Source organism: Panthera pardus, unplaced genomic scaffold, assembly GCF_024362965.1.
Source record: "Panthera pardus isolate Hobbes unplaced genomic scaffold, ASM2436296v1 HiC_scaffold_3, whole genome shotgun sequence".
NCBI lineage: Eukaryota > Metazoa > Chordata > Mammalia > Carnivora > Felidae > Panthera > Panthera pardus.
In genome coordinates this window covers 54,201,707-54,215,405 of record NW_026526876.1, presented here as the reverse complement: position 1 = coordinate 54,215,405, position 13,699 = coordinate 54,201,707, and the positions used below count along the sequence as shown (strand labels likewise).

The window sequence follows — 13,699 nt, the reverse complement described above, 5'->3', positions numbered from 1 at the left end:
CTAACCCCTATAATTTTGACAAATGAAAAAACTTGAAGATAAACGGTAATTGCTACAGTTTTAGGGCCTAGTTATTTTCCACTGTGTCAAACTTTGCTGTTGTGGTAAAACAGTTAGTTTATTTTGATGCCTTGAAGCATTTGTTGGTGCCTTGGAGGCCCTTAGGTATTGTGGGTCCCGTATGTCTTAAGAGTGGTGGCCCCGGTACATCAGTGGACATCATAGTCGCCTGGAGGGATCGTAAGACCCAGCTTCCTAGCCCCGTCGCTGGAGACTCTGGCATGCACCTGGGCATTTACATTTCTAACAAGTTCCCAGGTGATGCCCATGTGGCTGGTGCAGGAACCACATGTGGAATAGCCCCACTGGAGGGTTTAGGACATTCCAGCAGAGGATGCATTCCACTCTGGTTTCACGCAGTGTGTGTTAGACCGGGTCCTCATGCCCAGCTGCTCTTGGCAGAGAGGGAATGGCTCAGGCCCTGACTCATGTCTTCTGTGTTCTGTGGCCTCTTCACAGGAAGCAGGAGCTGGCCAACAGCTCGGATGTGACCTTCCCAGACCGGCCGCTGTCCCCTCCTCTTACTGCGCCTCCCACCATGAAGGTAAGAGGCTTAGAGTTGGTGAGTGGGAAGGGGAGGTGGCTGTCCCTTCAGTCCCAGGCCCGGCTACTTCCATCCAGTGGGAACCAGAGAGTGCCCTGACACCTCAGGAGGCAGTGTCCACTTGAGCTCACCAGTGTGGGAGGAAAGTGTGACTGAGGCTTGGGGGTGTCAGGGGCAGTGAGGAAATAGACTGGGGCTGAATGGGGTTGCAAGAGGCCTTGGGGAGCTGTGGGGTCCAGCACAAGGGACTCAGGCAGGAGTAAGCGAGGAGACTTGGAATGCAGCCTGGTGCCTTAAGGGACCACTGCCCAGGAGGGCTGCCTTGCTCTGGGGCTGGGGGAGGCGGGGGTCCTGTGGTGTGGGACCCTCCTGGGACTTGAATGGCACTTGCATGCTGGTCTTCCTGCCTCTGACTGGCCCTCCTGGGCTGGCCCTGTCATCCCCATGTGGGAGAGTTGCCCTGGAGCTTCTTGGGGTCAGTAATTCTTTTCCTATTCGCACTTCATTCACAAGTCTCTTTCCTGGGAGACTGTCTCCCAGAACCCCAGGCTATGACTACTCATTCCTGGAGAGGGCCTGAGGCAACCGTACCCTTCCCCCACCATGCCCTTCCCCCTTCATCTTTCAGCACCCCCCTCCCGCCCCCCCAGAATGGTTACAGGGCTGAGCTGGCTCTCAGGGAGGACTTAGGCTCAGCCAGTATTCCTGCCTAGGCAGCAATGCATCCCCTTTCTTCCCTCCCTCCCTCCCTCCCACAGTTTGCCAGGTGAGGACTAGCTCTAAAGAGGTCACCTGCTTCCTGAGTCATCTGAAGGGACATCTATGCCAGCCTCTATCTCTGTCCAGGGGGCTCTGCTGTGAAATGACTCACAAGGAAATGATTAAGCATCTCTCCCCTGTTGCTTTCTGCTGTCCCCCCTCTCCCCTGACCGATCTGCTGCACAGTGATTACCCACCCCCCCCCACCCCACCAAGAAGTGGATGAGAGCCACCGCTCCATTATCATCCCATACAGAATGCCCACCGCTTGGAGAGCTGTAGGGTGTGCAACAAGGGGGAATATCCTGGAATGACAGCCAGAGCCTGCCCTGGTTGGAATAGGTGGGGCGCAGGGCTGAGTGAGGACACCCCTGCTTTCCACCTGGAGGAGTACCCAGGGGCATTGACAGCCAGACAGCCTCTGTCAGCCAGTTTGCACGGAGTAATGCCAAGAAGCGTTCTGAGTGTCAGCCCCTTGGTCTGCAAGTTTGGATGTGGGATGCTTGTCACTGTGCTCATGGGTGGTAGGAGTTTGTGGGGAGAACCCTGAAAGTCTCCGAGGAGGAATCCCTGAGTTCTCTTGGCAGGCTTTACTTACTCACATGCTTATTTAATTCATTCAGCACCCAGTATTTGCTCAAATGTTGTATTAGTCAGGACTCTTGGGTACCAGTGACAGAAACATAAACTCACTTTGGCTTAAGCATGAAAGGGAATTTCTTGCTTTCTAATGGCAACTGTAGACTCCAGGCATGGCTGCATCTGAGATCTGTCTCTTTCCATCTCTCTTCTCTGTTGGTTTCATTCTTTGTCAAGCTCTGTCTCTGTGGTGGCAGGATGGTGACAGTAGCTCCTACCTGCTAAGTAACTTCAGTAGAAAGAAGATTATCTTTCCCCCAGCAGTTCCAGCGGAAGTCTCAGGGAGGAAGCTTGAGGGCCTGGCTTAGGTCACCTGTCTGTCTCTGAACCAATCATTGCGGCCAGAATGATGGAGGCTCTGATTGGCCAGACCCAGGTCACAGGCCCACTCTCTAAGCCCAAAGAACTGAGAGTGGGGGGAAGGGTGGTTCCTCAAAGAAAAATTAGGGTGTCATGAGGAGAAGATGGGGAGGTGGATGCAGGGAAGGCAAGACCAAACAGCTTTCTACCGCAAGTGCTGACCATGTGCCAGCAAAGCCCGTTGCTGAGTGCTGGGGACCTGGTGGCGAACAAGGCATCGAAGTGCCCGCCCTCCTGGAGCTTGTAGTCTAGCTAGGGAGACGAAAGTTGAAAAACTAACTTTAAGATGCAGGATGGACTGTTAGGTGTGATCAGTGTTCCAAAGGAGAAGCCCAGCATAGCTTGGGGACAATACAAGGGACGTGTGTGAGGGAATCCAACCTAACCTTGGAGAGGGTCAGGGAGGACTTCTTAGGAAATGATGTTGAAGTTGAGCCCTGGGAATTGAGTAGGACTTCGTCGGGCAAAGATGCAGTCAGAGTGGAGGAGAGTGTTCCAGATGCTTGCTACTCAAAGTGAGGCCAAGGGACCGGCAAGGCCCGCATCATTTGGGAGCTCCTTAGGAGTGCAGACTCTCAGAATCAGCATTCCAGACTGCTATGCACAAGCACTGCTGCCGGGTCTGTAGGCCCTGGGACAGGAGGGACGGGGCCTGAGGCGGGAGGGAGGGCAGAATGGTCAGAGCATCCAGTTAGGGATGGAGAGGCAGACCCTTGCAAGTTTTGTTTATTTTATTATTATTTTTTTAATTTGGTCTGAGAACATTTTTGTATGTTGAAGTATAGTCGACACACAATGTTACACGAGTTTCAGGTGTACAGCATAGCAATTTGACAAGTCTCCGTGTCACGCGGTGCCCCCCACGAGTGTAGCTGCCGCCTGTCACCACACGCTGTTACAGCACCATTGACTATCTTCCCTATACTGTGCCTTTCTTTTTTTTGATGTTTATTTTTGAGAGAAAGAGAGAGTGTGGGAGGGGTAGAGAAAGAGAGAAAGAGAGAGAGAGAGAGAGAGAGAGAGAGAGGATCTGAAGCAGGCTTCAGGCTGAGAGCACAGAGCCTGCTGTGGGGCTTGAACTCATGAACCTCAAGGTCACAACCTGAGCCAAAGTCAGATGCTTAACTGACTGAGCCACTGAGGCGCTCCTATGCTGTGCCTTTTATCCCCGTATTTATTTATTCTATAACTGGGAGCTTGTATCTTCTATCCCCTTCACTCAGTCTGCCCATCCTGCCCACCTCAACCCTTAGAAGTTTCATTAAAGATTTTGCGCTTTATCCTAACTAAGGGCACTGATGTCATTGAAGATTTTAGCTAGAGCACTACCTAGATGATGCAACTTTTGGAAAATCACCCTGGCTCTTGGGTGGAGAATTTGTAGGAGGAGCAGAGTGGAAAGTGGGGTAGGGTTGGGAGGCCACCAAAGGAGTCCAGTGCAGAGGGGGTTAGGGAATGACGGTGGCCTGTCTCTGAGGGGTCTGTGGAGTTATTTGGAAGTGATCAGATCTTCGATTTCCTAGGAGGTAAATTGATGAGACAGGAGGATTTGCGGACAGGTAGGAGGCAAGGGCGGCTCCAGGTTGGGAACAACTGATGCATGGTACAGCCATTCTCTGAGATGGTGGACTCAAGAGGGAGGGTGAGGGCTTAAGTTCTAAGTGCTGTGTCGCACATGCTTGAGACACAAATGGGGGTGTCAGTGAGCCGCTGAGTATTTGGAGGCCAGACTCAGAAGAAGGGTCTGGATTGGAGGCAGGAATCTAGACCCATTCTTCTAGAGGTGGGAGTTAAAAGTTGGAGTGGAAGGTCAGGCAAGGGGCAGTGGGCGCTCCAGGGAGAGGGTGCGGTGAGAAGAGGAGAGATTCCTGGGGCGGCCCCTTGAGGGGCTCCCCCAGGCAAAGGCTGTTGTGGAGGAGGCTGGAGACCGGGTAGGAGGAGCATTTAACAAAGGAGGAATGGGCAGCTGTGTGAGCTGCTGCAGAGGCCAGGCGTGATGTGGAGTGTGCAGTGGCCTGGTGGCCTTGCTGCCGTAACTCAGAACAGTTCCGGGGAGGGAGGACTGGACAGCAGGCAGGGGTGTGTCGAGGAGTGAGTGGAAATGTTGAAAGAGAGGAACCAGGAGGACGCGTGGATATAGGAGGGAAGGGGCTGATCACGAATCTGGAGCACAAGGAAGAGTTTATTAGTGGACGTAGTGATTCATTCAAAAAATTACTTATGACTGTACTCTGGGTACCTGACCCTGCTCTGTTCTGGGCAGCACAGGGCCCAGCAGGCTGGCAGGGGTAAAGGAGGGCTGGCCTGATCGGGACCTCGGACAGCCTCAGAGCAGAGCAGCAACCTATGGGGCGAATGTACTGTCCAAAGCCCCAAGGCCAAGGTTAGAGCTGAGGACTCAGAGGAAGATGTCGGGGGTCACCCCGAGGACTCACAGTGGTGTCAAGGCCCTTCTGTGGTTGGTGTCAGTGTGTGTGTGTGTGTGTGTGTGTGTGTGTGTGTGGTGTACCTGGACTTAAAAGTCTCTTTATGACTGTTACTTGGATTTATTCTGTGGCAAGGACTTAGCCTGTGGCCGCGGGTAGGAGGCTGGCTGTGGCAAGGATATTTTTTGTCCTTTGGCAAAGCAGACTGACTCATGTGGTCACAACCACAAGCCTCACGCCAGCCTGCTCATCGCGAAGGGAGCGTCCCTTTTGTGACTGCACTTACCGAGTCATGTTGCTGGTCATCCTGACACCTCCCTGCATGGAACTCCTTGAGGGCTGCGACCGCCCTGTTCTCTGAGTCCCCTGGCTGGGGTGGTGCCTGGTGGATGTTTATGCCTTGTGGGCTGTACGGGACATCCAGGTCGGAAGAGCCTGTGTTTCATCTGCTGCTTCTCTGGTTTCGCTTGAATGTTACATCCCAGCAGACTCTTTGTCTCTAGGTAATGCTTTTCTAAATTAAGCCCTTGCACATGTGTTCTTAAAGATGCGGCCCGAGGCTCCCTCCTTCCTCGTCAGTCTTAGGTGGGGTCTCACCTGCACGGATTGGGTTGGTGCTTGTGATGTCCATGTCCAGGGCGGGATCGGGCCTCCGCTTTGCTGATACCTTCCGACATCCCTAGGTTATTATTGCACACTGAGGTCTGAGACATTCAGGGTGGGGCCGGATTCTCTCCAGGGTCTCCGGCCCTGGGGGCTCTGTGGCACTGCCCCTGCCCCACTCCCGGCATCTGGGCAGCAGGGGCGGGTCTCCCCTGGTTCCCTTGGCCCCACAGGCCTGGGCAGGGGTGGCAGGCACACCCTTTTGGTGGATTAGCTTGGGAGTCACAGAATGTCAGGGATGGATGATGATTCATTTCTTTTGTAGGTAAATTGGGTGGGAAATTAGACTCCCCCTGAAGATAGTTGTGTTTCTCCTGTGGTCCAAATTCCAGGAGCCAAACCAGTTTTGGGAAAGTGCTCCCCGCGTCCGGCTCCTCACAGCCAGGACAGCGGCTGGTCTGGTCTGTCCTCCCACCAGGAGGGGACTTCCGGGACAGAGGAAGCCTCCAGCCTCCCCAGGCCAGGCCTCTGCCCCCGCTGGGTGCCTGATGCAACTGGTCTTCACTCCCCCTCCCCCGCCCCTTTGCTGTTTGTGTTTTTCAGGGTTTTTTTTTCTTTTTCTTTTTTTTCTAATATGAAACTGAGAAAAAGCAACCAAAGAGATGCTAAGCAGATGGGCTGAACGAGAGCCCAGTTCCAGCCCGAACTCACACTGTGGATGGTGCAGGGTGGGCTGGGAGAGGGGTTTGGGGCTGTCTCCCTGGGAATGCTGTGGATTGCTTCCAGGTCCACAGTTTTTATGATCTGATTTCCGTGCCCAATGGATCAATAGGCATTTGGAGACGGCTCACTGTGTGTGCCCAGCGCTACGCTGGGCTCTGTGGGGTCAAACCGAGGCCACAGTCCTCACCCCTCAAAGAACCTGCTGTCTACAGGGGGCCTTAACTGAGCAGAAGAAACCATATGGCTCAGCATGTGACAAGCTCAAATGTGTAATGTGGCTCCTCAGTGGGGTGGAGAGGAGTGAGGGTGGCTTCTTGGGGAGGCGGGGTGGGGGAGGCGGAAGGACCCTGATGGCAAGTGTGGGGTTGGGCTAACCCCCTGGGACTGACCGGAGACGACAACCTTTCTGGGCTTCGTGAAGTGAAGGGTTGGGGTGGACCCTCCCGATTCTCTCCCAGCTCACAGTAAATGTGCTGGGCATTTTGTTGAAGGTGACATTGCTGGGACTTCTTCTGACCTTGATCTGAACTGTTGTACTTGCCTCTGGGTCTCCACTAGGCCTGGAGTGGCCTGGGACGCTGGGAGGTGACCTTTTCTCAGTCTCCTCCATCCTCCCTTGAGTGAGTCTGAGGGCAGCCCCTTCCCCACCTTCTCGAGCCCCCTTTGTGCGAACATCAGGGCAGCCCCCCACCTCCCTCACACCTTCTCCAGTCCCGTTTGTCTGAGTCTGAGGGCAACCCCCTCTCACACTTTCTCCAGCCCCCTTTGTGCCAGTCTGAGGGCAGTCCCTCTCAGACCTTCTCTCTTCTAGAAGATGACAATGGGGGCCTGGGGTTCCTCCTGTGGAGATGAACAGGAAGTCTCGTTCCTACATTGCTCCTGTGGTACTCTGCTCTCTATGACTCATTAATGCTCTCAAAACCCTCAAGGGTAGGTCAGGAGGGTATTAGTTTCCAGATGCCAGGGAAGAAAACGGAGTCCTAGGAGCCTTCTTCTCTGCACCCTCTTCATTCCCTTTGGGCAGAGCTGTGCAGGTTCCTCCTCACACCCTCCCAGGCTCATGCTTTAAGGTGTGAGAGGGACTGCCCTCAGACTGGCACAAAGGGGGTTGGAGAAGGTGTGAGAGGGACTGCCCTCAGACTGGCACAAAGGGGGCTGGAGAAGGTGTGAGAGGGACTGCCCTCAGACTCGCACAAAGGGGGCTGGAGAAGGTGTGAGAGGAACTGCCCTCAGACTGGCACAAAGGCTCCCATCAGCCATTCACTCCCCACGGGGGCAGGGCTGAGCTTTGCTCTTGGACTTGTAGCTGGCTCGTAGCTGGTCCCAGGCCCCAGGCCCAACGCCAGCCCTTTAGTTTGTTCCTGGTTCCTGCCTCCTCTCTTCTGTCCATGCTTGGAAGGGAGACTGCTCCCCTGCTCCATTAGGGTTGGGTGAGGGGGTGTCAGCCCCCCGCTGAGATCTACCAATTTTGTATGGATGAGGTACAGAAGCATTTGTGGGAAGGATATTGGGGACCTTCTTGGGGCACAAGGGCTCAAGGACATAGCAGGAAGGTTTGGTTTCTCCCTTTCAAGCCCTGGAGGGGCATGTGAGAATTAGGAGACATATTTGTTCCCTCATTACTACTGCGGCAGAGGTTCTCGGTGATGCTCTGGGCCCTGGGAGGACTGTCTCTGGTCCCCACACAGACCCCATTTATGTCACCTGTTCAGATATCATCCCCTTGGGAGCTACTTCCCAGGAGCCCAAGGACAGTGTGGCCATGAGAAAGGACTTGCCTGCATCTGTGTCTGCGGGGATGCACCTCGGAGGCTTTAAGAACGTGGAGGTGTTTCTGTGTGCACCACCTGCAGAAGCCATGCCTCATGCGTGCATATGTGCACACACGTATGTTGTCCTGATTTTGTTCATGCTTTAAGGCCAACTAGCTTACACTTCTTGCACATCACTTTAGGTGTAACTGCTTTTTAAAAAATGTACTTACGTTGAAATGCGTAAATCTTAACTTTACACTTTTACTAATATGTTCATGTGACCTATACCAGATTCAGAGATAGGAAATTTCTGTGTCCCCAGAATGTTCTACTGTGTCCCTTTCTAGTTATCCTCCTCCACACCCCACGACTTGCCCCTGCCGCAGAAGCAACCAGGGCTCTGATTTTTTCCACTATGAGTTTATTTTGCCTATTCTAGAGCTCATTTGAAAGGAATCCTATATTATGTATTCCTTTGTGTCCAGCTCCGCCTAAGATCTATGAGGTCTGCTCGAGCTGCCAGTGTGTTGGTAGTTTGTTCCTTTTTATTGCCATTGTATGAATGTGCCACAATTTGTTCATTCTCCTGTTGAGGGACATTTGGGTTATTTCTAAGTTTTGGCTGTAATGAATAGCCAAATGCTATGCACATTCTGATTTGCTTTGTTTTGTTTTGTTGTTTTTGTTTTTCGGAGATGTGTTTTCATTTCTCTCAGGTAAATATCTAGAGTGAAATTGCTGGGTCAACAGGTAGGTGAATGGTTAACCTTATACGTACCTGCCAATTGCCAAATGGTTGTACCGTTTTACATTCCCACTGGCGATGTTATGAGAATTTCGATTGCTCCACATCCTCGTCAACATTTGCCATTGTCAGTCTATTTAATTTTAGCCACTTGAGTGGGCATGTAGGGGCATCTCATTGTGGTTTTAGTTTGCGTTTTCCTGGTGACTAATGATGCTGAGCATTTTTTCACATGGTTGTGGACTGTCTCATAGTTCCTTTTGCCCTGTGTTCCCCCTTAAAGTCGGGTTGTCTTCTTGTAGCCATTCTTTACTTAGTAGGGATACAAGTTCATTACTTTTTTTTTTTTTTTAAGATTTTGTTTTTAAGTAATCTCTACACCCAGTATGGGTCTCAAACTCACAATGCTGAGATCAGGAGTCACACACTCTGCTTACTGAGCCAGGCACGCACCCTAGTTCATACCTTTTCTTAACAGTGCCTTTGATGAGCAGAAGTTTTAATTTTGGTGATGTCTGATTTTTCATTTTATATCTGTTGCTTTCAGTGTCCTAAGAAGTGCATGCTCAGTTCATATCACAAAGATTCCTTCTAGAAGCTTTATGGTTTTAGCTGTAGGTCTCAGACCCATCGGAATTTAATTGTGTATGGCATGATATGGAATCTAGGTCCATGTATTCCCATATATATATGGAAAGACTTTTCAGTTGCTCTGGTGCTTTAGTCAAAGGTCCGCTGGTCATATAAGTGTATTTGTATGGTTGTTTTTCCAAGCCGTGGTGCTTCTCTAGATGTGGAATGGCAAATCCCTGACACTGGTGCTGTCACTCCACCCTCCTGGCCCATGGTGGATGTTAGTAATTGATCACAGTACTCTTTCCCATGAGTTTGGATGCCGTCTCAGAATCCTCTCCATCAAAGCACTGCAGGCAGCTGCCGCCAGTCATTGGAGTTGACATTTGAGATGAATTACTTCTGGCATCTCTGATTGAAATTGTCAGAGGAGGTTAAGTTATTTGCTCAAGGTCCCATAGCTGGTGAGTGCAGAGCCAGGATATGGACTCAGGTCTGTCTGTGTGGCTCTGGAGCCGGTGCTGTCTTAAACGCTATTCCAGACTCCTTTGTGTGAATCATTTGAGTGTGTTACTTAATCTCCCTAACCTGTAATTTCTTCTCCTGTAGTGGAGGGACAATGGCCATCTGACCTGGAGGAGGGGGTGTGAGAAGTAATGAGGTAATCCATGAGGTAGCTAGTAGAGTGCCTAACACATAGTAGATGGTCAATAATTGGTTGTGATGATAATAATGGTAATTTTAAAAAAGATTTTCAGTAATTTCTGTACTCACCATGGGGCTTGAACCCACAACCCTGAGATGAAGAGTCGTATGCTCCATGAACTGAGCCAGTCAGGCACTGATGATGGTGATGGTGATGGTGATGATGTGGTTCTTGCCCTTGAGAAACATATAGTCAGGGCTTCTCTCTAGGGAACTGGGAGCCATCAGCACATGAGAGTCCGTGGCCTGTTCCCCTGTAGCCTTGGGATACTGGCCTTTGAACTGGAGGCATCAGAGAGGAACCCTGGTTCCTAGACATTGCTAATTGGAGTCTAGATCACAGGACTTGGACTAGCCATGTGGGCCACTTGGGCCTTGTTCCTTCTCTCCCTTATGTGGGGGGAATGGCTAGTCTTCCAGAATCCTTTCTCTGGGAACCCTCTTCCCCTGTCCTTTGAGTCCCTAGCCCCTTTCCTTCTGACAGGCCGCATGGTCTACCCCACTGTGAAGGCTAATTTCATTCCTTTGACCTGGACTTGGGCCCCTTTGAGGTTCTTTCTCAAAGATGTGAAGCAATATTGAGTAGTAGTTAAGAACACAGTTTCTGGAGCCAGTCTGCCTGGGCTTAGGGTTTTACCACTTCCTAGCTGTGTAACTTCTCTGTGCCTCAGTTTCCTCATTGGTAGAACAGAGACATAAGAGAACCTGCTTCGTGTGGTTGTGGTGGAGATGAATTGACATGATGTATGCTTATCACTTAGAACAGAGGCACTTAGCATGTTCTCCAGAAATGTTAGTCATTATGATTCCTCCAGAGAACAGCAATGGTTAGAGGGAAAGTCTAGAAGGAAGTATACTGATTTTTCTGTTAATATAGTTTCTTCTCAGTTTCTCCTGATTTCTTGCTCTACCTGGCGAGCATGGTTGAGGTGCCTCTCCCTATCCAATGAACAAAACTGAAATTGCATTTTGTGTGATTGGCCCCACCTGAGCCCTGTGTATTAGATCCCAAACCCTTCCTGATAAATGTGGGTGACAGTGAGGGTCTTGGAAAAAGACCCAAACAAAGGGTCCTGCCCAGCAAATTCAGACTTAGGGAAGGGGTTTTCAGGGAGGGATTATTCTCTGGATCATGTTTCCATCCCTTGTGGTTGGGCTGCCCAGAGCCAGTCAGGGGTTACAGGCGAGGCTGATCCCCATGGTGACAGAAAGGACCTGCAAGGCCAGCATCTGCATAAAGGATTTTGGGATTGGACTGAGTGTAGACCCTGGCAGTTCAGGGCCTTGGAGAGTCCATGGTTGGCCTTGGAATGCATTTCACGATCTGTTTATCCCTGTTAGGAGTGTCCTTCCTAATTCCTATTGCCTGCGGCTAATACTAAAACGAGTCTATGCTTCTAGACAGGTCTTGTGCCCTAATAGAGCAGTTGGCATTTTGGGAGTCTCCCAAGGGATGCTTCCTTCACTGCTCCAGCCCTAGTCATGCCACCTGCCTTTGAAGGCTTGACCAGCTGTCTTAACCCCAACTCTGACATCCCTGCTTATTTCGGGTCCTGCCTCCTGTGATGAATGTGTGGGACAGAGCCTTGGGCCTGGAATTTAGTAAGTATGTGACATTGTGCAGTTCAGTGATCCGTGAATCTCAGTCCCTTCATCTGTAGACTGAGCTCACCCCACAGGGTTGCTGCGAGGATTACAGAAGGCAGTGGGCGAATGAGGGCTTCGCAAAGCACATGCTCGTGTTACGTGTTGGTATGTAATGGATGCCAGTGGTTATTATTGTGGGCAGTGAGCTGAGTGCTTGTGGGGTGGTTTCATTGATGATCCCACTCTTCTTCTCTTCCAGCTGCCATAGACACTTCCTCGAAGAGAGTGGCTTGGGAGGGGGCCCTCCCAGATTCCATGCCTTGCCTTTCTACCCCACTCCCATGCATGTGTGTCATTTACCTGACACTTGCCTAGTGTGTCTGGTACTTTGGGAGTCAGTGGATGGTGGGTTCTTTTTTTGTTCCTGAAGAGATAGCACCTCCACAGTTATGAGCCCAAGTAAGTACCTCCTGTGTGTGTCTCTCCCATTGGCTCCCCCACCCCGGCCCCTGGCAGAGTCTCTCCTCCTAGATGAGTGTGGAAATGGAGTTTCAGGTCTTGGAGTATATATTCCTTACCTGGGGCTGCTGTAACAAAAAGCCACAAACTTGGTGGCTTAAAATGACAGAAATTTATTCTTTCGCAGTTCTGGAGGCCAGGAGTCTGAAACCAAGGCGTCGGTAGGATTGTGCTCCCTCCAGAGGCACTAGGGGAGGAGAATCCTTGCTTGCTTTTTCCAGTTTCTGGTAGTTCCACACATTCCTTCGGCCTGGGGCTACATGACAGGCAAGAGCATCTGACTCTGGCCCAGGTCATGATCTTGCGGTTGGTGGGTTTGAGCCCCGTGTTGGACTCTGTGCTGATAGCCCGGAGCCTGGAACGTGCTTCGGATTCTGTGTCTCCCTCTCTCTGCCCCACCCTGGCTCATGCTCTGTCTCTCTGTCTCTCTCTCAAGAATAAATAAACGTTAAAAAAAATTAAAAAAATATTCATAACAGATAGTTATGAGTCTTCATTGACTGATCCAGCCTTAAGAATGTGGCATTGAACAAAAACTTAGTATTTTCTTGGAGGAGAATTTTCATAAGACTTTTTTGCAAGTGAAAAACCCAACAAAAACCAAACTATTTTTTTTTTATTTTTTTTTATTTTTTATTTTTTAATATATGAAATTTACTGTCAAATTGGTTTCCATACAAAAACCAAACTATTTTTAATAAAATGATACATGTCTCTTATTTAAAAAATTGAGCAATTGTAAAGTGCAAAGAAAGTAGGAAAAAAGTCCTAATAATAATCCTACCATCCAGACATGTTCCTTTCTACCATTTGCTAAGGGTACAGACATCTCGGCATTGTACACCCAGACAGAGGCATAAATAAATGGGATCTCACCGTTTGTGCTCCTTTGTAATAAAAAGAGTTAAATTTGATTTTATTTGCATTTAACCAGTGAGGAAAAAAACAGAAGCAGCTCAGAAGGATTTGCTGAAGTTTAGGTAAATGTTTCCTCTCTGTAGGAGATACTAATTTCTGGAAGAGTCCTCTAAAGATGAAATAAAAGATTAAAACAAACAAGCAAACAAACAGTGACAAATCTTTGTGGGTAGAGACATTATTATTATTTTGCTAAATTATTTCAACTTTATAACATAGAGGTTGGCTCTTTGGAGAGGAGGAGGCGACTCAAGTCTGTGACCTTGGCCCCTCAGCGGGCATGACACACTCTTTTGGATGGGAGCAGCCCTGCCCTTAGCAGGAGGCTGGCCTGGCAGGGTGTCTGTGGAGGGAGCCCTTGGAGCCCCCCTGGCTTAGTTACACGCGGAAATGGAGCCCGTTTTGGGAGTCAATTGGGTTTGTTAGCAAATGATGTGGGCTGAGCTGATTTGATTTTTTTTTTTCAAAAATTTTTTTAACATTTATTCATTATTGAGAGACAGAGAGAGACAGAGCACGGGCATGGGAGGGGCAGAGAAGAGGGGGAGACACAGAATCTGAAGCGGGCTCCAGGCTCGGAGCTGTCAGCACAGAGCCCGACGCGGGCTCAAACCCACAAGCAGTGAGATCATGACCTGAGCCGAAGTCAGACGCCCAACCTACTGAGCTATCCAGGTGCCCCTGAGCTGATTTGATTTGGCAGCAGGATAGAGAAGTTTCTGAAATGTCAGATGTTAATATGATGGCTGGTTAGCTCTAAATGGAAAGCCAGGAGTGAGGGGTG

General features: G+C 50.2%; 1 protein-coding gene across 8 annotated transcripts in view; it reads left to right on the top strand.

Moving 5' to 3' along the window:
* The window catches only part of RAP1GAP2 (RAP1 GTPase activating protein 2), a 224,252-nt gene that overhangs the window by 120,949 nt on the left and 89,604 nt on the right, over positions 1–13,699 (top strand). For 6 of the 8 annotated variants that reach the window (XR_002075089.2, XM_019429562.2, XM_019429566.2 and 3 more), the window contains one exon: positions 520–604. The exons of the other annotated variants lie outside the window; for them this stretch is intronic. Coding sequence is in view for 5 of the 6 variants with exons in the window: in XM_019429562.2 (XP_019285107.1) it covers positions 520–604 (85 nt within the window). In the remaining variant the exon portion in view is untranslated. The remainder of the gene's footprint in view (positions 1–519; positions 605–13,699) is intronic. 8 annotated transcript variants of the gene reach the window in all.